The following is a 25144-nucleotide window of genomic DNA, read 5'->3' as shown; positions in this document are numbered from 1 at the left end:
ATTTGTGTTTTCTACAGATCACTCTGCCCCAGCAGGAACACTAAGGGAAGGAAAGGGGGCCACTGCATGGCCAGTATCAGGATGTGATGGTTGGTACTGGCAGCTTGACAGGATCTAGACTCACCTAGGTGACAATACTGGCCATGCCTATGTGAAGGATCATCTAGACTAGGTTAACTCTAGTGGGAAGATCCACCTCATCTGTGGGTGCTACCATTTCATGGGCAAGGGTCCCATACTCAATAAAAGGAGGAAGTGAGCTAACACCAACATTAACTACTTTCTGCTGCCAACTGCCTGAAGGTCCTGTCACTAAGATCCCCTGCTATTATGGACTATATTCTTGAGCTACGGGCCCAAATAAAACCTTTCTTCCTTAGCTTTGCTTCTTGTAAGATATTTTATCACAGCAGTGAGGTAAGTAAATAATGTACAGGAAAAGGAAGAGAGGCCAGGTTTGAGAACCATAGAAGAGAAGGACAGAACTTGATACCTGAACTGTACAGAGTGAAAAAGGAAGGATGGTGGAGCCAAGGAAATGTGTACGTTTCTATCTAGTCCAGTGACTGGAGGCTTAGTTCTGAACATGCTAACCAGACAGCCTTTGTGAGGAGAATGTGACTTGTACTTTGCTCCCAGGAAGTCTGACAGCTAGGACTGACATCTTTCATCACTTGACCAAGACAAGCTCTGGGTTCTGGAAGGAGAAATTCACGTTCCACACCCTTGTAATATGTAGGCTAGCCTGGTGGGTCATGTGACCCTAACAGACAAGAGCGGCCATGGAGGTCTGCTTTGAGGACTGGTGCTTTAGCTCCTCCATTTGTAAGGCAGTAACTGTGCGCCATCCTTGCTAGAAGCCCCGCAGCTGGGGATCACACTGATAAATTCACTGTATTACTTTGCACAAATCAATATCCCAGCACTTACCAGGGGTTGATGTGACCGAAATTGGTTTCAGCCAATTCGTGAGGGTAATAAATGGCCATTTATCAAATCAATTCATTCTGTAGCACTTCTCTGGCTGCCCACCCTCATGGTACCCATGGGGTACCAGGCTCTGTCCCCCTCTAGGTAGTCCCTAACACACATGGAACACTAGTTTGGAGAACCCAGAGAAGCCTGACAAAGCCTCTAGATATGCCTTACCCTCCTATGCCTGCTGGGGTTCTAGGGTGTCGAGGTTCTGGGCATTGCTTGCTTACTACAAGTTCGGACTCAGAAAGTGCCTCATGCTTTGACTAGGCCACTAAGCTGCTCGTTCCTTCTTTTGGGGGTCCAGAAGCTTTTGGGAGCTGGTCCCAAGAATGAACACAGTGCAGGACATTCTCAGTGTGATCCCAGCTGCAGGGCTCCTCAGCAAGGCAGATACACAACAAATGAAAGCAAAAAAAGGCACAGCCTTAGACAACATGGACCCTAAAGTTCCTATTTTGTGTAGGGTCACCAGAGCCTTGGTGGTGCCAATCTCTATACAATGAGGCAAGGAGTGGGACTTCTGGCAGCCAGTTTACCACTGACCTAATACAGAGTTCAGAAGATGCAAGAGGGACTTCAAGGGAAGGGAGTTCCCAGGATGCTTATTCTGACAGTTCTTGGAGGCAGAAAGCAGATCACCCAGTCTGAGCCAATTGCAAGGGATGGGCTGACACTAAGCCAGGCATCAGAGGTTAGATCAGTGCTGAGGAAGAGGCAAGCTGGGACTGGGTGCCCATTTACAGGTGAAAGAAAATGGCTCTAGGCTTGACCTCAAAAGTACAGGGCCCAACCCAAGACAACATTTTTAGGATAGGGACTAGGTTGTGTGTTGTGTGGCACAGATAGGAAAACAAGGGCTTCTGAGTCATGGGGTGCTAATGTTGGTACCTCGATATAAAGGCAAGGAAAGTGATGCTAAAGAAGCTGGGGTGCACAGGGGCAAATGTAAAACACTATTTCTAGGAAGCTTTTTGGCCTCTGGGCTTGAGGGGCTGCTGAGAAGTGGAGGCCAGAGGTCAGGAGAAGCCTATTGGAAACAGGTATCTAAGAAACTGAGTCCTGAGGGCAGCTGTAGCCCAGGTCAAGTGGATATGAGGCTCCAACAAGCAGTATGTTCTGTTAGGCCTTCAGTTGGGATTCTCATCTTGTAGGTGGCAGCTGGAGACAGATGCATATAACTAGGACCCAAGAGCATCCGGGTGCAGATTGGGCCCAAGTAATGGCTCTTCCCAATGTCTGTGTGACTCTGACTTCTAGATGGGATGGCAGCGTTGGTCCCTAGGTTCAATTCTTATGCTAAAAGTCAGGCCCATGGTGAGGGGCTCATGAGCTCCCATGCTACATGAGGATGATGGAGATAAGACAGCCTGGTGAGCTCTGAGAAGATACTGAGGAGCATCTAATGGGATGAGATGCTGAGGGACTAGAGGGACTAGTCAAAGGACTGGCAAAGACAGTTCAAAATCGAGGGTTTTAAATTCTACCTAAGTGGCAGATAGCCTAAAGGGCCTGTTAAAAACATTAAAAATAGGTTCTGGCTCTACAAGTGTAAATAGAAGCCTAAAACTGTGTCCACTGGCCCAGAGAACATCCTTGGAGCATCACCTGTCTCAAGGGGAGACTCCCTTAGACAACTGCTTCCCTGCTTCACCTGCTTCAAGTCACCCTGAAACAGGTCCAAGTTGTAGAACAAGATGAGGCCCATGCCTTCAGCGGCACCCACTGTACACATCTGTTGAAAGAGAGCTGTGTGTGGCCAGGGCCTCAGGCTGACAATAAGCCCTTCACCAGTGGGGAAGAAGGCATTTCTCGGGATGTTTTCTGTAAGATCCAGACATGCAGCTACTGGCAAACCATTCTCAAAGTTTGGGAGTGGGTGCTGGGGTGGCTGAAGTTCTGTTCTAGCTCAGCTCCAACCCTTCTTGGGAGATAAGGGGTAGTGGACCAGATGAAGACAACAGTGGTATTGATGGTGCCCACCTCACAGCACTGCTCTAAGGACTAAAAGACCTAAAATATGCAAGAGCTTAAGGCAATAGAGGCACTGTCCTCACAGGCAGTACTCAGCAGACAGTAACTCTGAATAGAGAGTGTATCTCTCTGGCTTAGAGCAGCAAGATGTGCACCCCACGATAGCAGCTGCCCCTTTCCCTCCTGACTGCCACTGAGGACAGGACTCACCAGCACCAACGGTGGCGATGGCACTCTCCTGGCCAATGATGTGCTCCTTCAGTCGCTGCTCAAGTGGGAAGCGCCGCCGCTCCTCTGCCTCACGTTTTCTCTGCTTCTCCATGTACTGAGGGAAAAAAGAGCGATGGTTCAGGGATGCTGGCTTTAGCAGGACTTTGGTTTAGTCTGTTTCTTAGTGGAGGAGAAAGTAGATGTTGGCGCTCAAGAGTCCTGCTCTGCCTTATGACCACTGGAGAGCTATTTCAGGTCACCCCACCCCTCTGCTCAGGAGGAGCATGAGTGGCAGGGCATTACCACAAAGAGTTCTTGGGCAGAACCAACTACTGTCCTCGTGGCTTGAGAGTGTTAAGTGCTTACTGTATCTTTCACTAAAAACACTGCTGGAAAAGTGTGCCAAATGTCTGAGTACCCATCTGGACTCCAGATGAGTACTCAGGTGAGCTCTAGCCCAGCAGCAGCATCTGGTAGATGTAAAAATATAGACACAAAAAGGAGAGAATTAACAGCTAGACTGGGTAGTGTAGACGTACAGAAAGGGGAAGATACACAAATATGGAATGCTTGGGTGGGGCTTTCCAGGACACAGGAGACTGGAAGGAAATGGAGGACAGGTAACCAGGTGGTCAGGGCTGAGGGCATGACCTTGATGAGGACATATCTACTGAGGCAAAAGCAGATGGATCCTACACTGAAAAGCAGATGCCAGGTCTTCAGGTGGCTTTTCTCCCCAGGCCACAGTAACGTGGGCATCTTTCTTGGAAGAGAGCTGCCAGGGTAAGGGCCTGTCACAAAAGTTGTGTTTGCAGATTGTTCTTGCGGGCAGAGTGGATGAAAAATACCTGCTGCTTGGGTAGTGTTTTCCTGTTATAGTAGTGACCTTGACAGAAGTTAAAAAAAATAAATAGCAAACAATCCAATTTTGGCTGTTGCTATCAGTCTGTAACTGAAAGCTCCCATCAGTCCTCAGTTTCATATGGAGCAATAATTCGGCGCCGATCCCAGTGGAGTGACGCTTGCCGGCTGGAATCCAGAGTGTCACTGTGCAGCTCCCTCAGGCGCCACATACATCACCTGGCTCTGCCAACTCCAGCCATATATCTGCCTCTTCCTCCTCCCTGTCCACAAGCCCATTCAGCACTCAGGCCCACTGGGCTGGAAGGTACTGATGACAAGTCAGTCTCTCTCTCTCATACACACACACACACACACACACACACACACACACACACACACACACACACACACACACACACACACACTCACACTCTCACTGGGAATGGTGCCAGCTTGTTGGACAGACCCTGAAGTTGAAGCTGCCTTGCCAGGGTTTGCCGGGCACATTTACACAGTGCTGTGTGCCAGGCACTGTACTCAGCACTTCATTCAGTGTCTCAGTTTTTAGAGTCACCTCCCATCTGAAGTTGGGCTTTTCTGGCTCACAGTGAATCAATTACATGGCAGAATGAACAAGCTTCTCTACAGACAGATATGAACTCCAATGACCTCATCCATTTAAGAGCTGGAGACTGAGGCAGTAAGAACCTCAGCATGTGGTGAGGTATCTTAGTTCCCTCACCACAGCATGGAGATAGTGCCCATACCCACCCTTTAGGATGCTTGAGGAGGAAATGGTAGAAGCATCTGGCAGAGCCTGCAGGAAATGTGGGTTGGTAGTAAGTGGTAGTCACGTGACTCAGATGTCTTCCAAGTACTTACTACCCTTATGAAGTGCTGAGCATCTCTCTCTCTCTCTTCCCTTTTCCTTCCAGAGTAGCAATTGAGCCTAGGGTCCTTGCTCATGCTAGGCAAGCACTTTAACCCTAAGTTATATGTCAGCCCTTGGATAAATACTATTCCCCACCAGGTGGATCTCTGTGAGTTCAAGGCTAGCCTGGTCTACAGAGTAAGTTCCAGGACAGTCAGGGCTACATTAAAAAAACCTCTGTATCAAAACAAAGAAACAAACACACACAGCAGCTACTTCCCTTTACTCCATTTGGTATACAACTGGCTAATCTAATTTTTTTGGGGGTGAGATGGGGTGAAGTACAGGACTCCTTTTATTTAATTTGATCACAGGCAGAGATCCATAAACTAAAAGAAGAGGTGCTCTAGCTTGAGTGCCAGAGAGAGCCAGGAACCAAGTCCACTTGGATACCCACTGCCTCGGAAACACCTCCTAAGGGGCCCTCTCTTGGTACCTCAGTCTGCAGGTGCTGTCTTCACAGGGTCCATTTTCTGGAGACACCTTGACTAATTGAGGCAGCTCTCTTTGGCCACCAGTTTTCCTTACATGGCAAGGAATTCTGTCTCTGCAATATTTCCATCTATGGGGCCTCATAGCATACACCTTTCCTCTTGTGCCAGGCCAAGCCTAATGAGACTTCATATTCTACTCTGTTGAGTGAGGTATGATGGTTCCCTGAGTATTCTCCAGAAAACATTTCTTCTTCATGTAACTCCTCTTTGGGGTGTGTGTGTGTGTGTCAAGATTTTATGTTGCTTAGAAGTCCTATTAATTTCTTGGACAAAGGGCAAGAGCTCTAATTACTATGAAGGGAGCATTGGGGTAGAGTCTGAATGGACTGGCTGGCTTTTGGGAGCTTCCTGGTGGTGTTGGGAGAGGCTCCATTAGAACTACTCTCTAGAACACAGTCAGATCCTCCTACGCCTCAAGTCTCAAATAATTATTTATTCAGAAAAAACTCTGAAAGGGCATCAGATTCCGTTGGTAAAAATGTATAGGAGGGCTGGCAAGATGGCTCAACAGTTTAAATGCTTGTTTGCATTGCAGGGCTGAGACCTGATTTCAACTCCCAGATCCTATAGTTGGGGGAGAGCAGACTTCTGAAAGTTGTTCTTTGACTTCCTCACACATGTGCATCATGGAATACATATGTATCATACACACACATACTAGTTCTTACATGAGGTCAAATGTAGTACTTTCTGTTGTTCTGCCAAGGTGTAGAAGAAATCATCTTTTAGTTTGTATTGTTTTACACTACTAGGGATTGACTACTGGGTCTTTTCCATAGTAGGCATGAGTCGCTTTTTAAAGGCAACTGTCCTGAGCCCATCTTTGTGGAAAGTTAAGTCAGTAGGAAAAACCAAACCAAATCAAACCAAACTAAACCAAACAAAAAACTGGAGAAGGAAAACACATGCTTTGTATTTGTTCAAGCTGGGGGAGAGGAGGGGCTCAGAAGGGCTTTATGTTGCTGTCGCATTTTGCTCTTGGAAGGCCCATGGGAAAGGCTAAAGGACGAGCTCAAGGCTCTGCTCTAGTGGGGTTCCACTTATCTAGAAGACATGGCAGGTAACAGAGGCAGAGAGCTGGACTGAGAGGTCCTATGAAGGGGCTGCCAGGAGAACAGGTGTGGGGAGTGACCATCCTCTTAATAAAAGCCTGGAACAATTAACTTTAGATCCTCTCACCTGGAGCTGGCAGCAGCCGGCTCCCATGCTGCATCTTGGCTGGCTGATCGAAGATCCTGGTTTCCATCAGTCTTGATTTAATATGGCACTCCTTCTGGCTCTGAGTGCATTTACAGGAAAGGGCTGGGAGGCCTAGCGAAACCGGCCTCACTGAAGAGATGAGTGGCACAGCAAGGGAGGGCTTTGGGTAGAGGTGTATGACCAGCATCTTGATTACTGGGTATGCCTTAGGTGACAGCTTTGACAATGAAGCTGGTGAGGAGAAAGCCACTGTGGTGCTGGTGGTAGGTGGCCAGAGTAAGTCCCAGGTGGAGAGGAACAGAAAGGTCAAGCCAAGTTTGCAAATTCTCTTGTACCCTCAGGTGTGCCTTATACTTCTGACTGCTACGTCAGTCTGACCTTAAGTCCTGGTCAGGACGTCTAACCCCCTGAAATGTGGTGATAGGAAGAACTATGTAGGAAGGCCAGCAAAGGGACTAGTGGGTAACAGAGACTGGGGTAGGAGTGACGACAGCACAAGAATCCAGGGTATCCAACACAAAGAAATTGCCTTATTGAAGCACCCCACCCCCACATACACATGTAGAAGATGTGCAGCTTGGTCTTTATGCAGGCCCCCCAACAGCCGGAACGGGGGCTTACCCTGAGTTTGTTGCCTGCCTGTGGAGCCTGCTCCCCTCACTGGGCTGCCTTGTCTGGCCTCAGTGGGAGAGCATGTACCTAGTCCTGCTGTGACTTTGAGGTGCCAGAGTGGCCTGGTTTCCCAGGAGGGACTTCCCCCCAGGTGAAGGGGAGGGGCCATGTGAGAGGGAACTGGGAGGAGATGTGGGGGCTACAATCCGGATGTAAAGTGAATAAATAAATTAACGGAAATAAAAAAAAGAGCTATGGATGCCAACCAAATGGAACAGGAGATTATGGGGTGAGAGAGGTAGGAAGGGACTTGAAAGCTTCTTAACTAGGCCATAAAATACACTCTATGTGAAGAGGGCTGGCCACAGGGCACCTTCCAAAATCCATTCCCCACCTTTCCAGTACCCTCCTCTATTTGTGCTAGAGATGCACACACCTTTAATTCCAGCCCTCAGGAGGCAGAGGCAGGCAGATGGATCTCTGTGAATTTGAGGCTAACCTAGTCTATAAAGAGAGTTCCAGGACATCCAGGGCTGTTACACAAAGAAACCCTGTCTCAAAAAAACAAAACATAACATCTCACACCTCCCTTTGTCAACCCAGAGGCCTGTTAACCCTAGTTGGGACTGGTCTTTTGCAGGCTTCTGCCAGAGGTGGTTTCAACCGCTGCCAACAGAGCTGGCTTAAATTTACTTATGTAATTTTTGACCTTGTGTAATATTTCTGTAAATGGTTGGGTTGGTTCAGAGAGACCAGAGGACCAGAGAGAAAGCTAGGGTGGGAAGCCAAGTGGCTAAGAAAGAGTTGGATGCTTTCTGATTCAGGGCATGTGATGCTGACAATCTCGTGATTCCTGATCTTCTGCCAGGTCTTCCACTTCCACTCTGCCCTTTGTAATCAGTATTTTTAGGGAGAAACTTTGACATCATGAAGTCAATTATCTTGTCACTTTGAAAACTTTAGTCCTAGTTTTAGCACTCACTGATGAGTCTTGTCTGATGTGGGGTCAGTGATTTGATCTTCATAGTTCTATGAGGGTTGACCATGTCACTGTCTTGGGGGAGATAAGTGAATCCAAGCCAGGTCAGCTGGTGGCAGGAGAGACAGACCATGCTGTCTCTGAGTCTGCACTTTCTACCTGGGATGAGAAGGCCCCATCTTACTGAGTTAACTATGGAGATGAGATTGAAAACACACATTTGCTCTATTTGCTTCTACCACTGGGCTACACAATAAAATAAACACCGAGGGTATTCTAGCCAGAAATATCTAGTGAGTTGAATCAGAAGGAAGCAGTAGGACATTCTACAAAATTACCAGCCTGTACCTGTGACAATGGCAAGTTCATGGAAAATGAGGGGAGGCTGAGAAACCAGTCCGTTTCAGAGAACATGACAACTGAATCCAACTTAGACCCCAGACTGTCTTTCCTTGTAAAGAGGATACTGGGGAGCTGGGAAATCTGAATACCACGGGAAGGTTATTTAATATCAATGATTTTTGATATTTTGATTTTGGTAAGTGTGCTCATGTATGTAAAAAAATGTGAGCTGAGTGTGTTGCTTACTGGTACTGCACATGTTCAGTGCTTCTGAGGCCCTGAGTTCAGCCCTAACTACAGGGGGAAAAAGCAAACTCCAAAAATAAAAACAAAATGGGCGATGATGGCGCATACATTTAGTCCCAACACTCTGGAAGCAGAGGCAGGTAGATCTCTGAATTCTGAGTTCAAGGCCAGCCTAGTCTACAAAGCAAGTTCCAGGACAGATAAGGCTGCACAGAGAAACCCTGCTGGAACCCCCACCCCAACCCCCAAATCTTGTTTTAAGGTGAATAAACAAGCAGCAAAATTCCCATACACAGAGAGAAAAGAGTCACCATGAGTATAACCTTAAAATATTTACTTTGTGTATAATTACATTAATTCTATCTGTTTGTGTATCCATTCATACACATACCCTCTGTGTTAAAATGTTAACCCCCGCCCCCGGGTGCTCTACCCCAGCACTCCTGCAGAGTTTCACTCAGGGCTGGTGGGAGCACCCAGGCTCTCAGCCTGGAATGTGGGCCCAGGGGAGCACCACATCCCCAGCTACCCTGAAGCAAATGAAAAAATATAGAGGCAGAGCTTATGCTTGTGATGCTGCCACTGGGATATGCAAATAAAATATATAGGACGGGCCTATCTGCCTAATATTCCTGCCAATTCATTCTCTGGGTGTGATTAAAATGAGCAATAAATTCCTCCTGAGTCTCAGTGGAGTGAGGATCTGGAGAGGAGCTGCGGCTGGCATGCGCTCATCCCCCTCAGCTGAATATTCATCACGGGACAGCTCCCCATATTTTTGTTTTATCTGCCATCATGTGCACAGAGATATATTTCTACCTCTCTCTCATCCCTTAGTTAGGACATGAAGATGGTCTAGGCGTTAAGTATTAAACTCTCCATGTACCGGAATCATTCAAAGTGAGATCTAGGCTAACCCCTCTATAAAGCCTGCCCTGCTCATTCTGCCAGGAGAAGGGCAGGCTTTTCTACAGTGCCCCCGACCCCCTGTGCATCCCTCTGAGGCACCTGCCAGGTTTTTTTGTTTTCTTTTTGAGTTAAGAATGTTTGTCTCTCCCACAGTAGGACAGCAAGCTAGGGACAGTGGCTGGGCCTCTCCCACTTTGGATCTTCCCAGGAGGTAAAAGAAACAAAGGCCTGGAGAATGCTGAGACCTAGAGAACCTGAGAAGCCTTTTTTTTTTTTTTTTTTTTTTTGAGACAGGGTTTCTCTGCATAGCCCTGGTTGTCCTGGAACTCACTCTGTAGACCAGGCTGGCCTCAAACTCAGAAATCCGCCTGCCTCTGCCTCCCAAGTGCTGGGATTAAAGGCATGCGCCACCACTGCCTGGAGAGAAGTCATTTTGAGAAAATCATTTCGTCCAATTAAGGTGACAGATTCTGAGAGTCAGAGATATATTTTAAGAGGAATAAAGTAAAAAACCAAGCTTATGGATAATTTTAAATATGCATAAATCACTAATAGTAAGGGGAGGGGGAGCTTTCAGAATCACCTTCTGGGTCAGGCAGATAACACAAATGCCTGGCAGATGAGGACATAATACAGAAGGAATATGGCAGCAGAGCCTATCCTTCAGCCTGCCACCATCCATTGCCATCTGGTAATAGATGGAGAAAGTTTAATGCCACAAGTCCTGTGTCACATTTGTGGAAGTCTGGGTTGGCATATAAGGCATGGTTGCCAGCAGGCTTAGGCAGAAAGAGCACCCATGTAAAGAGACATAGTTATAGTCTAGAAAGAGTTAACACAGTACCACAGCGGCACATTTAAGACCCTCACAGACAGCCTGGTTTCTGTGTGTCACGTCTTTCTTGCCTATTCAGGCTTCCCATTTGTGGACAGGTATTAAGAGCTGCTGCACGAGTTTGTTACAGGAATAGAGAAAGGATATGTCATGCACACAGCAGTGCTTCAATGATCAGTAATGGTAGGAATGACAAATGAATTGCACTTTTATGGGAGACTGGGCTAGGGGTTGACCTCTCTTCCAGGAAGCCTTTCTTGACTAGTCAAACCACAGATTCATCTGCCTGTCCACCTGCCCGATGGCGAGCTTCTGGAGTTACTCATCTGTTTTTGGCTATCTAGCCCACAGTCCAGCACAGAGCTGTCATTCATAAATAGGTGAAATAACATTCAATTCACCCCATATTACTCCCAAATCTTCCATAACCAGACATATGATGCTAATACTCTTTCAAGGTGGAAGAGGCTTGGGTCCTGGTGGAGTGCAGTGCAGGAGGAACAGAACAGGAACAAGACAAGATCAGAGTGGTAACACTGTGCTGGACAGTTTTGTGTCAACTGGACAAGCCATTTGAGATTTTGCAGTTTGGTGAAAACAAGCAGAAGAGAAAGGAGAGATGGATCAGCCTACTCAAAGATGATGTAGACAGCAGAGCAATGAGGTAGAGGCGGAGAGTGCTTAGCCTTCAGGATGGATGGGGTCTCAACTGGCTGATGGCACAGAGCTGACACCAGAGAACAGACTTCCGGCCATGAATCTATGGAACCTGGCTGCATCTCCGTGGTATTCTGCCTCCCTGCAGAAGCAAGCCCTTCTGTTGTGAAAGCTCTGCCATCGAATGTCTCCTCCTCACAGTGAGAGCCACTCCTGCACTTTGGAGTGAGCAGTTTCTCCTTGCTAGCCAGATACTCCTGCTGCCTTCTGCTTTTTCAAGGCTCAGTACTCTGGCCACCGTACTGTAGTCCTTGACAGACAGATTCTGAGTGCTCAACATCTGCTGAGCACATGCAGCTGTCCTTGGAGCTCGAGCAGGGTCTGCTTCGCACAGGTGACTCTGGCCATCAGGTAGCTCACTTTGGTTCTAGCCTTAGTACTTGGCTAATACTGTGGCCACCTCCCTGAGGTGACCACACTTTGTTAAGTGGTCCTCCAGGTGTTCTTGGCAAGTGTAGTCTGTCCTTCCATCTAAGAGGAGATGAGGGGATACAGTACTAAGGCTATCTGGAACCAGCAGGAATTTCTTCATCAGAGCATGCAGGGCAAGGGCAGCTGTTCTAGGGCATGCAATCTGAGCACAGGGAGGGAAAAAACAGCCCCTTGAATTTGGTAGTTCTTTTTGGACCAAGGACCAATCTGGATGGGCTATGAAAAGCTAGCTACCATTTCTTAGCCCATTCCTTCTCTTGAGGAAATTATCCTAAGATAAGGAGTAAGTGAAGTTGATCACCAAGTGGTTCCAGCTCTCCTTGTCTTCAAGTAAGGTAGGCTTACTTCTTTTGCCCCCTTTGATCTGATGGGATCCTTTGGTTAGTCCTGGCCAGTGAGGTGTAGGAAGTTAGGGATCTTACTTCCAGGCTGAGTAGTCCAGCTGTGGAGTGTTGCTATGGCTGTAGAGGTCAGAGGGCAATTATGTGGAGTTAGTTCTCTCCTTCCACCTTAACTAGGGTTTTAGAGATCCAGGTTGCCGGGCTTGTGAGGTAATGCTATCTTGTCAGCTCTCAACTGAAAATTTAAGACACTTCAGAGTATACTTTTCTTTTGGCAAGCAACCAGCAAATGGGGCTTGGGTAGGGTAGTGGGAGAGTGTGCTCTAAAGGTGGGGTCTGAGTGCCCTCATTGAGCAGAGCCTACTCTAATTCCCCAGCAACAGTGAACATCAGCAAAAGGTAAAGCAAACCTTTGTTGTTCAAACCACTGAAATTCTGGATGATCACAAGCAGCACAGTCCAGCTTACCCTGATGGATGCACTCATATAGCCAGCTGAATCTTAGGGATTCTTCAGTTCAGTGTTTCTTCTTTTCTGGAGCTTCACTGAGGTTTCAGTGAGGAAAGCTCTTGTGCCAAGGTCACACAGGCAGAGTGACAGAGCTAGGTAGGATAAGAACCCACGCCTTTGGCGTCTCAGACTGGCAGAGGATCTGCCAGTAGGTTGGACCTGTCACACTGAATTATCTCTTTGGACAAGACCTTAGCATTAGAAAGAGCAAAGACAAGGGGTCAGAAGCCCAGGATTCCAGGCTAGGTCCTGCCTTGTGGTCAAGTGAGTTAGTTTCAGTTTCGATGCAAACTCAATGTGGGACCTATCATAACCCTGGCTCCAGTATCTACAGGAGTAAAACAAGCCAGCAGGTTCACACTTCAGAAATTTATATTCATTCTAAGACAGCGGCCTCTCCACAGCTGGCAGGAGGGAAGAGTGTATGTGATGCATGGGTGACACTCCAGGCCATTTTTCCTTCAGCCAGAACAGCGCCATTTCCCTCTGACTCATTTGATTTGCTTTTTTAAGATTTCCCATCATAGATCTGATGACTAGGTTCCTGCCAGATCTGAGATTTGTGACTCTGGTTCTTGGATTCTACACAAATGCGCCCAAATGGTAAGTTCTGTTGCTGCAGAAGGTAGGTAGGGGCCTTAGTCTTATTCTTTAGGGAGCTGGAAAGTTTGGTTGAGAAGCTAGCATTAGGATGGAGACATTTCTTCTTTAGACTGTGTGCCAGGCTCTGGCATGTGTGTGGAGGGTAATGGTGAAGGAGCCATGGTGGAAAAGGATGTTGTTGGAGGCTGTGGGGTACGTGAGGCCTAAGGAACTCATGTTTTACTCAAAACTTCATTTGGCTGGTGCCTTCTGCTAAAAAGAAGCTGGGAGGCCATCACTCTAAAAATGAACATGACAGCCAGGTGGTGGTGATGCACACCTTTAATCCTGGCACTTGGGAAGCAGAGGCAGGTGGATCTCTATGAATTTGAGGCCATCCTGGTCTGTGGAGTGAGTTACAGGATAGCCAGGGATACACAGAGAAACCCTTTCAAGAAACCCTTTCAAGAAAAAAAAAAGTTAATTCTCAGAAGCTGCAAATGGCTTGGGCCTCTCCTTCTCCACTGTCATGACTAGAAACCTTGTTCTTGGAAAGGCCAGGGCTAAGTGTAAATTTAGATAGACAACAATCAAAGGTTGATTGGCTTGGTGCTGCATGCCTGAAATCCCAGCACTTGGGGTTATCTTAAGGCACTGAAGTTGATCTGCAGGCTAGAAAAAGAACAAAGGATCAAGAATGACAGTATTTCCCAGGTCACTCCTGCATAGAACCTACTATATATCCTGTGGTTAACTGCATTTGTTTTAGTCTTGATAACTTACAATGGGAGTGCTGTGTAGTAAGACCAGTTGCCAGAAAACAAAAGAAGAAGAAGGTCCTTCACCTAAGAAGGTGTGGAACGTGAAGTAATTTAAAAAGTGGAAGGTCATGGGACTGGAGGGATTGCTCAGCAGTTAAGAGAACTGGCTGTTCTTGCAGGGGACCTGGTTTCTATTCCCAGCACCGACATAGCTGCTAACAATAGTCTGAACTCTGGTTCCAGGGGATCTAATGCCCTTTTGCAGTATCTTTGGGGCACTGCATGCACACGGTATACTGCATACACACAGGCAAAACACCCATAGACCAAATTAAAAAAAAAAAAAAAAAAAAAAAAGGATAGAAGGTTAAATGATGTATGGAGTCCACAGAGCCTCCTCTCTATTCACCTTGGTCTCAGAAGTTCTCAGAAGCTTCATAACCTCCCCTTCCCGGGCATAGTCCAGGGGTGTGTGTCCCATCTCATTCCTCTGAAGGGGGTTGGCTCCTGGAAAAAGAAGGATAAATGGTTAGAGGCTATATGAATGATTAGTGTGCCCTCAGTATTTACCTACAGGTGGCTTGGGCACCTCAATTTCAGTATGAATCTCCATGGAAATTTATGAGACTGCAGAAGGAATGCAGGAAAAACATATCAAGTTACTCTGGAAGGAGAGAATAAGTGGTCCTTCCTAATGGAGATCAGGATACTAGGGCCTTCTTCTACAACTATTACTACTACAACACACACACACACACACACTCACACACACACACACTCACACACTCATACACACACACACACACACACACTCACACACACACACTCACACACTCATACACACACACACACACACACTCATACACCCATACAGAGCTAAACTTGCTAACAAAATCCTGCAAATAAATTCATATACCCAACACAATGCCAGCATATGCATTCATTTATATACTTACATACATTCACTAAAACATTCACATTTTCCAATATAACTGCATACAAAGCAACTCTGATTCACAGAGTCATATAAAAGGGTTCCTTTCCAACATAGAACAGCCTGAATAAGAACTTTAAGGTCTTATTCAGGTTTTCTCCTTATCTTTTATTTTTCTCTTTTGAGACAGAGTCTTCTTATGTAGCCCTGACACTTGTACATAGAGTAAGCTTGCTTCAAACTCAAAGCAAGCCTCCTCTCTCAGCTTCCTGTGTGTGTGTGTGTGTGTGTGTGTGTGTGTGTGTGTGTTTTGGGGGGTTACAGGTGTGACTTACCACACCCAGCTCTTCTCTCTTTCCTGCCAACCTGAGTCAGCGGAGTCCTCTAGAAGTTGTGGGCATCTCAGGACCTTGCCCTGCTTGCTGATAAAGAGGGTGTGTACAGAGGACAAAGAGCTCCAGTATGAGAAAAAGGCTTGCTGAGAGCTACTTGACTACCTTCTAAGTACTGGCACACATCGGCCAGTATATGGTGTGTACTTGTCAAGGCTTGGAACGACAAGCCTCTTCTCATTCTCCATGCTGCCAGATTCTCCTTTCCACAGCCCATCTCTGGGCAACTCTCTTCCCACCCCTAACCCTAACCAATGCCAGCTATCTTGCAAACCCCAAAGCAGTGGAGCCTGAGGACAGAGCAGGCCCTGCCTCATAGGCACACCGTCCAATGTCAACTGAAGCTGTGGTAGTAAGTACTTAGTATTTCTTGTATTCCTTTCTTACTAGAGAAATGTACACAAGTTAAGGGGAGTTAACTTGTGGCTAATCACTGCCATTAGAGCATGGGGGACCCACTAGCGTGGATACTGACCACTGTGGACAGGAAAGCCAGTTTTCCCAAATCTGCCTCACATTATAAAACTCCCCACCGAGGTTCTGCTTCTTTAGATTCCATAACTTAGCAATGATAGTAAACATTCAACAAGTGCTTGCATGTTTCAGGGAAGGAGATGGGACATTGTAAACTTTTAAATAGGAAAACACTAAGTCAGGCATGAAGGTATGACAGTACTTGGGTGGTTGAGACAGAAGATCCAGGGCAGCCCAGGCTACACACTGAGATACTGTCTCAACAAAAACAAACAACAATTACAACAACTACTTCTGACCCCCCCAAAGATTATATGATCTTGTTTTTGATCAGGAATGAATATTAATATAATATTTTATTAATAGAATTCATATGCTGTAAATTACTACCCCTCTTTTTTTTTTTTTTTTAACCAGTGCTGGGAGTAGGACTTCACACATTCTAGGCAAGTGCTCTACTACTGAACGACATTTCTAGGCCCCTAAAATCCTGATGCCTGGTACATGAAGAGGCTAGGACAGGGTGTCACTGGAGTTGTGAGCCACAGCATGAATGCTAGGAATCAAACCCAGGTACTCTGCAAGAGCAGCCACTGCTCTTACTGGTGAGCCATCTCCCCAGTCCTAAATCCACTGTTTTAAAGCATACCATTTGGTGTTTAATCTCAGGTTATATAACTATTAGTAATATCTAATTTATCCCCTTCCCATGAAGAAACCCCATACCAATTATCAACTCCCCCAAAACAAGAACAACAACAACAACAAAATAAGCAAACAAAGAACAAGATAAAACCAAAAGTCCAACCAACCAACCCCTCCCACTCTCCCCCAACTGTTGACGTTCTCTCTTCGTTGGTATTTCATATAACTGGAATTGTGTGATATGTGGTCACTGTGTGTGGCTTCTTATTCTGTCTCTGTCTCTCTCTCTGTCTCTCTCTCTGTCTCTGTCTCTCTTTCTCTCTCTCTCTCTCTCTTTCTTTCTTTTTTATGGTTTTTCCAGACAGGTTTCTCTGTGTAGCCATGGGGGTCCTGGAACTCACTCTGTAGACCAGGCTGTCCTCAAACTCAGAAATCCGCCTGCCTCTGCCTCCCAAGTGTTGGGATCAAAGGTGTGCGCCACCACCGTCGGGTGTGTGGCTTCTTTCATGGCATAGTATTTCCAAGCTTCCTTCATGTGGTAGCATGGCTGGATGATATTCTGTTCTGTGAAGATACCACGTGTTCTTATCTATTTCATAAACAGTACAAGTCTCTGTTGTATTTGTGTTCGCCTTTGGTTTTCCTGAGATACTGTCTTGCTATATAGCTCAGGCTGATCTTGAACTCAAGATCTCTCTCATATAGTTCTCTGGGTGCTTAACAGGTATGGGCCACTAATTAGCCACACCCATTTACTCTCTCTCAAAATGGCCTTGAATACGTAGGCTGGGCCATTCCTGCTTCAGACCTCTGAGACTAGCTGTGCACACCACCATGCCCAACTCTGGTTAGTTTGCTTCATGTCTTTCTAGTACATGCCCTGGAGTGACAGTAGCAAGAGTCTACTGATCACTGAATGTTCTTGGCTTGACACTTAGCATGTTTTTGTTTTATTCATCTAACATTTTCAACCCCGGAGAATCAAAATCTCCAACATATAGACATGGAAACTGGACTCAAGTGCAACCATTAGCAGCAGGCCTATTGTTCTGAGCCAGGAGTCTACCCTGGCCCGGGTTTTCCTAACTTTACTTCTCCACACCTCAACAGAGTGGCAATGATGCACCACTGCTTAAATCCCTCCAGGGAGGGGGGAGTGTCTTGGGAGGTGCAAGGAGAGATCTTCTTACCTCAGCACCAACCAGTAAGGTTGCCCTCTCCTGCAAAGCCTAGTGCAATGAGTATGTGAGTGTTTACCATCACTACTGTTTCTAGCCTTTTAAGACCTTATGATGCTCAAATGGAGCCTCATTCTTTCTTTTAGATCAGCTGACACTCACTGGACCCTGCAGTGGCACAGCAGCAGCTGCTGTGTATGCAGGATGGGGACTGGCAAGGCCAATGGGCAGTTTCTTCCTTATATACAGCCCCCCCACAGCCACCCAGAGATTAGAGATTTACTGTGTGTGTGTGTGTGTGTGTGTGTGTGTGTGTGTGTGTGTGTGTGTGTGTGTGTGTGTAGGGAGAGAAGGAGAGAGCTGCCTACAGAGAGGTCAGAAGCATGGGAGCTGGTATTGAGTGGTTATGAGCTGCCTGGTGCATCTGCTTTTAACCCATGAGCTCTCTCTAGCTCCTTCTCCCAATGCTCATCTTGTTTTTGTCTTTAGAGACAGCTAACCTTAAACTCATTACATAGCCTACCTTATCCTTGAACTTGATTGAGCCTTGTTATCCTGAGTGCTGGGAATCTGTTTTGTTGTTGTTGTTTTAATCCTTCCTTACTGTTCTGTGGTAACTGGTATTTTGGTTATTGATTCCTTTGAGTTTTTTAAGACCTCTTCTCAAATCCTTACCTCAGTCACGTGACCAGTCTTTGCAGACAGCTTTTCCTGTTTTTAAGAAGCAGGTCTCCTCTGAGCTTGAGTCTAACATAAACTCAGTTCTCCGAGGGGACCTGAGCACATGACAGCACAGGCAGAGGTTGACCTCTGTGCTGAAGGATGGGCAGATAGATAAGAACCACAGAACTCAAGAAGGACCAGAACCTGTGGGGTTTATTTTCTTGGCATAGTCCTGCTTTCTGGGTGCTGGGTACTGAATGGGACTGGCAAGGTCTGAGGAGCCAGTGCCAGACAGCATTCCTCACATCCCTATGGCACAGCTTCGGCAAGAGCCTCAAGGGAGTAATGGAGAAGCCTCTCCTTTCTCTCGATGCCAGGAGAGGAGTTCTGCTGTTAAGTATGTGCTCTGTGCAATGGGGATTAGGAGCTGTCCAGGAGGGGGAAGAACTAGAGAAAGGCAGGGAGGAATAGGTGGGTGGGGGGCTGGGGCTGGGGAGGGGGAAGAGAAGGTGAGAAGAAGGCAGTGGAAGAAAGAAGAGAGGGTGAGATTAGCTGCTCCAAACAAGTGCTGTCAGTGATCTATATTTGCTTACAGAATGAAAAATGTGTGCCATAAACATTGGCCACTGAGTAATTTCTAGCAGGAGTCATGTCACTTCTCATAAAGCATGGGGTGGGGACAGGTAGGACATCTCTGCACCTGGGCCAGCCAGCACTGAGACTCCCTTTACAGGGCTGGGCCTTGGCTCCAGTCCAGAAGACTCGGGTCAGGCTACTCACCAGGAGAAACCAGTCGAGTTCTCCAAGGTTCTCGAGCCTCAGGGCAGCACATGTGCCCCCATTTTAAGAAGGCTGAGGCAGGGGCACCTGGATAATGTCCATCCAATATTACTCCCCCAGCCTCATACCCTCCCTCTGACTTGACTAATTGCTCTAATAATTGATAGAACCTGACTTCTACCACTGATCGATTTCACCTTCACGACCAACGGCCACAAACCATTACACTCCAATAAATAACCATGCTGGGCCTCACCCGGCTGCCCTCTCCAGGAGCATCAGGATGGCCCGTGCCCTGGCCTGACCTCCCCTTGCCTCCCACCCAGGGCCCCTCCAGGCCAAGCAGCTGGTCTAGAGGGTCAGGCCTCTGGGAGCAAGTGAGAAGGCTGGGAGGAGGTGGGAGCGCTAATCGCAGGCCATCCGTCACCTCCCACTGGCTGTCTGGGGCTGGGGCAAACACCTGGAGCACCCTAGGCAGTGTGGTGCAGGACCCCTCCTTCCTCTCCTGCTCCAGATTAGTTGTCCCAGCTTATAATATTTGATAAATAGCAGCCCAGCTTCCTAGCAGCGCGGCTGCGCCTGCCCGCTACAGCTGTGGAAGGTCACTCATTGGGGAAATATGTTTCTGTCAGTGGTATTGAAAAAAGTTTAGTGGAGTGACAGGCCTCAATTTTTCAAATTTTATTAACTCCATCCTCTTAACCATTTGTCTTGAATTCCTTCAGATTCTGGGGGATCTGTCAATAGGGATAGGGCCCAGAAAGTAGGGTAGGGGTGGTTGGTTGTGCATGGTGCTGGTTGGTGCAGCTGTGGCTGGCTGAGATCTCTTCACCCAGGTGAAGATGGTGAAAGGGGTGGTCGTGAGAGAGGCCTGGCTCACTGGTGCCTACGGAGCAGCTCTTCTTTGCTCTAGCATCCACATTTGATTTGACATAATCACACACTCTGAATGGGAAAGACCTGCATATGAGCTCTTCCAATTCCCAAGTATTTCCTCTACTGAATCTGAAGTAGAGTGTCCCCTGACTCCACTGACTCCATCTTTTCCAGAAAGGCTTCCTGACTGGCCTCCCACAGGCTGTTTTAGGATGGGGTAGTACTCAGCAAAAGGTGGGTATCACCATCTATGCTCCCATAGCCTTAGCCTGTCTTCCTGCAAGGATCCCTCCCATGAAAGGCTATCATTACACACTGTCTCCACTTTGCTAACACCAGCAGAGGGCCCAGCACAGATGCACTTATTCACCAGGAAAATCTGTCTTCTCAGGATATGAGACACACACACACACACACACACACACACACATATATACATACATACATATATATATTTTTTCGAGACAGGGTTTCTCTGAGTAGCCTTGGCTGTCCTGGAACTCACTCTGTAGACCAGGCTGGCCTCGAACTCAGAAATCTGCCTGCCTCTGCCTCCCAAGTGCTGGGATTAAAGGCATGTGCCTCCAACGCCCGGCTAGAAGCTGTATTTTGATGCCGACTAAACACAGCTGTTCAGCCTGCTGGAAGAGCCTTTCTAATGGCAAGTGTGTGATCATGCGCCTTGTTCCTGTAAGCAAGAGCCCCTAGACTCATGATTGGTCTTGACCCATCTTTATAGATGTTACTCTGTCCTGTAGGTGGGAAGAGGAGAAGCATTTCCCTTCACTAGCTGGAGCAGGTGGGTGAGGAGTACCCACCTGCTGCTGCTACTTCTGCTGGTGGCTGCTTTTGCTGGCTGCTGTACTACTGCCAACCTCTATGGATTTTATGAGGACTGAGTAAGACAAAGTTTGAATACAGTTGAACAAAAGATGACAGTGATCTCTCTGTAAAGGCTTTCTCATCTACTCTTCATTTTCACATTTACCTCTGCCTCCTGCTCCTTTTGTCCTGAATTTCACAATGTTGGCAGTCTTTTTACTATCTCCAGTGAGTGGTTTTGGTGACTACTAGAGATGTCCTCCATGACTAGAAGTCCCCATGTAGACTAGGATTTCCGGTAGTGAGCTCCATATCAAGGAAGCTTTCGGAAAGATGGTAAAACAGCTATGTGCCTTCCCTGCCACTCTCTGACAAGGTATCTGAACAGTTCCTTCAGCCCAAAGCCTTGCTCCTTGTCTTCCTGATTACCAGGTCCTACATTCTTCAAGGCCAGTGGCTAGGAATCTCCTCTCTGGGCTCTTGTTCTCCTCATTCCCTTTTCTGGTGGTGGCCTGCTACATATCAGTTGTCACAGCCAGTCTCCTTAACTCCTGAGGCCAGACAGAGGTAGGAGTCTTGAGAGTGACAAAGGAGGTACAGTGAGAGGGACAAGAGAGTCCCATCTCCTGAGGCCTTTATCTGGAGTGTCTTCTCTTCACCACACGATGACCACTGCAATGCACACACACTGCAAACTCTTACAGGCATGTATGTATAAATATATACCCTCAGCCAAGAGTAGCTATAAGGCGTGTGCTCCATGCTGCATTTTCTGCTGGCTACACCCATGGGTTTAATCCTTAGCAATTCAGTGAAGAAAGCAGGAGAGGTATTGTTTTTTTCCCACTTTACAGACAGTCTGGTCTTCTGGAAGAGTGAGAGCAGAGGCTAACATTTGCTGGGTACACAGTCTCGCACTGTGCCTGAATAATTCATGACCCGAAGAAAAAACAGGCTCAGAGTTGAAATAATTTGCCTGTGGTCATATGGCAGGCAAACAGAGAAGCTAAGATTTAAAACAGGGATTCAAATCTCTTCCATAAATGTTTGAAAAATTTTAAAAGACACTAGCTTTGCTCCTCCATCCCACCTCAAAGTGTCACCAAAGGCCCAATGACTCAAAGACAGAAAGACATCTTTTTCCCCCTCCCTTCCAATGTGCTGAGATGCTTCAGGACCCAGCAAGACAGTGGAGTTTCTCAACGTTGAGCTGGGGACAGACGTTTCTGTAAAAAGGATATGGTCCAGCATTTCCTTTCTTCCCATTCAGGGTTCCCATTCTGGGATAGGGAAATGGTGAGCCACGTAACTTAACTTCCTGGACATCACCCAGAAACCTCTCCTTGATGCCCCGCACCATGGCCAGCTGAGGGGGTCCACTGTCTTCTGGAGTTTGGGGGACAGAAAGCTACTTTCCTCATGGCCTCTCTCAGAAACCCCATTAAGTCCCACTTAACAAACAGGCCAAAGACTGGCACACAGTGGAAGCAGCAGGAGAAGAGGCAGATGAAAGAGAAATTTGATAATGCTGGGCAGAGGGATGAGGAGATAGACTGGCTCCCTTCCCTTATGCACCACTGGTCTGGGGAGAAGAGAAACCACAGCTCCAGCTAAGAGGAACAGAACACAAACTTAGCCCTTGGGCTCAGCAGGTAAAGGAACCTGCCACCAAGCCTGGTTACTAGCGTTTGAGCCCAGGGACTCATGATAAAGGAGAGAACTAATTCCCACAAGTTGTCCTCTGTCCTCCATAAATATGCTGTGGCATGTGCATGTACGTGTGCAAATTTGTATACATACGCACTGCAAATAAATAAATGTAGTAAAATAAGTAGTCTTTGAGTCATTTTTCCTTTTTTGAGTAATAAAAGCAATCATCTGATCATAAACTTTCCATAGGGTGCCTGATTTCCAGGAGCAAGCATATCAGTAGAGAGCTTTGTGAACCTCTAGAAAGAGGCAGTGACAGCTGGGCATCTGATGGGTCCCATCTATATCAGGATTACCTGTGAGCTCAGTCAGGTAGTTAGGGCAAAGGGTGACCTCATCAGACATTTGATGGGATGTCTCTGGAAAAGCTTGTGGTCACAATAGAGTGTGGGCTGGATGCCAGTAACATATAGAATGTCAGTCAGGGACTAATTGGCACCCAGACCCCAGGAGGGGTGGGGTAAAAGACAGACCAGAAAAGTCTCCAGTGACAGTAAGCAGGTTTAGTCGTGTTCAGCATGTTTATTTCTGATAGGGACATCACAGGGCAGGGCTACTCACTAAATCTGCAGATGTAATTAGAGTGGGAAGGGTACCAAGTACTTCCGACAGAAGATTGACACTAAAGAGGTAAAGTATAAATGAGGAGTCATAGGTTTTGGAAGAGAGACAAAAGAGAGACTGTTCTGGGAAATACAACTGGTGTAGAGAAGGCTTTAGAAGCCACAGGAGAAAAATGGTTCAAGGAACTGGTTGGTGGTTTGATCTGGAGAAAAAACCGATAGTTCAGAGACCATGCCTGCTACAGTGCAGAAATAGGAGGTTAATAATAAGACCTTTGGATGCATTCCACGGCTGACCTGCTAAGCATCAGAAAGTATGAAGGTAGAATATGGCCTAGCCAAATTCCAAAGCACCAGAAGTGCTGCTCATGCACTGAATGGACAGCTACTTGCTAAGTGTACACTGATATGTCATAGTTTACTATTTCGTTTAGATTTTTATTTTATGTAAATGGGTATTTTGTTTGCATGTGTGTCTATGTACCACAAGTTTTCCTGGTGCCTATGTAGGCCAGAAGAGGATGTCAGATCCCTTGGAAATGGAGTTATAGATGGTTGTGAGCTGCCATATGGGTGCTGGAATTCAAACCCTGTCCCTCTCTCTGCAAGAGCAGCAAGTACTGATCCACCTCTCCAGCCAGGCCCAATTTTTCAATATTAACTAATATTAACTACTCACCCATTAACTCTAAGGCACTTTCTGAGAGTCCTTTTTATGTCCGTCACTGTGCTAAGTAGTTATGAGGGATACAAAAGTGAGTGAGATGATGTTTCTGCTCCTAGGGAGCTCCTGATCCTGCAGGGTGGACAGTGGGCACACCTATCTCCAACAGTAGCCTGTGTCTTGATTGCAGGACTCAGTACAAGAAAGTCTAGCTTCAGTTCAGATTAAGTCAGAGTTCTGGTGGAAATTTATACACATCTGGCTGCCAGATTCCCCCAGTAGCTTAACCAGGACCAAATCACTCACTGAAACTAACCACATTGTCTGTGGGAATAGGAGCTACAGTGAAACCGGATTTGTGAATTTTGTGCTTGATGTTTTACTCTTAGAGCTTGAGTTGTGGTCTTTGGCTGGGACTTGTTTATGTACCTGCAGCTTGTCTTACAAGTTGCTGTGGTGTCAGGGTGAAGTGATTTAGCCAGCAGGGCTCCCCACCTCTCCATTTCTTACTCACCCTATGGGGACTGCTTCAGCACAGACATAAACATGCTCCTGCCGTTACCTTATTGCACTCGTCACACGGGGAGGCTAGAAGGCTTGATTCAGGGATATGATTGGATTTTAAATCCCAGTCTCACAGGATTTTAATTACTGGTCTGGGGCAGCAGGGATAGGCGCAGGCTGCCTTTGGATGGAGGAGGTCGATACACCAGTCCACAACATATTGAGCCACAATGCCTGCAGACTCTATTGCTCTATTTAATCATCTTTTGCAAAATTTACAGTGGAACAGGAGGGATCAATACGGAATTTATCACATTCTCTTGTAAATATGAGCCAGGAAAGAGTTCCAGGCAGTTTGTTACTGAGTAGGAGGGAACATGTCTGTGTACAGCTGGGCATTAGGAGATGAGACAAAATCCATACTTCTTGGCATAAGCTACAGACACTCAGCCAAGTTTCTCTTAACCCTGAAGGCAAGTTCAAAAGGAAGAGCAATGATCCATTCAACCAACCCATCAGCCAACCAACATTCTGGTACCTACTTTACCCTCTAGAAACTCTGGGGCTGCAGACTGTGGAATTTGGCTCAAGAGAACTTAATCAAAATATAATACAATGATCCTGAGGATGAACCTTTTGCAAGCTCCCAAATAGTCTGGTGCCCTTCTTACACACTTGGGAAATGTAGATGATAAGTCTCAGCCTTTTAGAGTTAGTTAGGTATTAGAAGAAATGAAAGCCTTGGCATGTAGTGAGATTTCAGTGAATGACAGCTACTGTTATGTTTCCTCTAATTACCATCACTAAGCAGTCCATCCTACACCAAAAGCCACCTGTGAATATGTGTGGATCTGGGGCGAGTAGGGGCTGGCTATCTTACTTTCACAGAAGGCAGAAGGGAGACAGGGTGGTCTTCCTTCATTAGTAACCTGGCCAGGGTTCTGGGTGGCAGCAGAATCTGAGGAGCCAAGAGGAGGGGTGCAAGGAGGAGGTTTATGGGGATTTGGTTTTCAACTGTAATCTTTAAAGCCAGTACTTTTTTTTTT

At 46.8% G+C, this 25144-nt stretch overlaps 1 protein-coding gene across 3 annotated transcripts in view; it reads right to left on the bottom strand.

The window, feature by feature from the left end:
• Clpb (caseinolytic mitochondrial matrix peptidase chaperone subunit B) overlaps positions 1 to 25144 on the bottom strand; it is a 123498-nt gene that overhangs the window by 19196 nt on the left and 79158 nt on the right. For all 3 annotated transcript variants that reach the window (XM_031387595.1, XM_031387597.1, XM_031387598.1), the window contains 2 exons: positions 14303 to 14400; positions 3160 to 3274 (listed from right to left, as the gene is read on the bottom strand). In XM_031387595.1, coding sequence (XP_031243455.1) covers positions 3160 to 3274; positions 14303 to 14400 — 213 coding nt within the window. The remainder of the gene's footprint in view (positions 1 to 3159; positions 3275 to 14302; positions 14401 to 25144) is intronic.

Source organism: Mastomys coucha, unplaced genomic scaffold (assembly GCF_008632895.1).
Source record: "Mastomys coucha isolate ucsf_1 unplaced genomic scaffold, UCSF_Mcou_1 pScaffold21, whole genome shotgun sequence".
In the NCBI taxonomy this organism is placed as follows: Eukaryota; Metazoa; Chordata; class Mammalia; order Rodentia; family Muridae; genus Mastomys; species Mastomys coucha.
The sequence above is the reverse complement of the archived record's forward strand: the minus strand, read 5'-3'. Positions and strand labels throughout refer to the sequence as shown.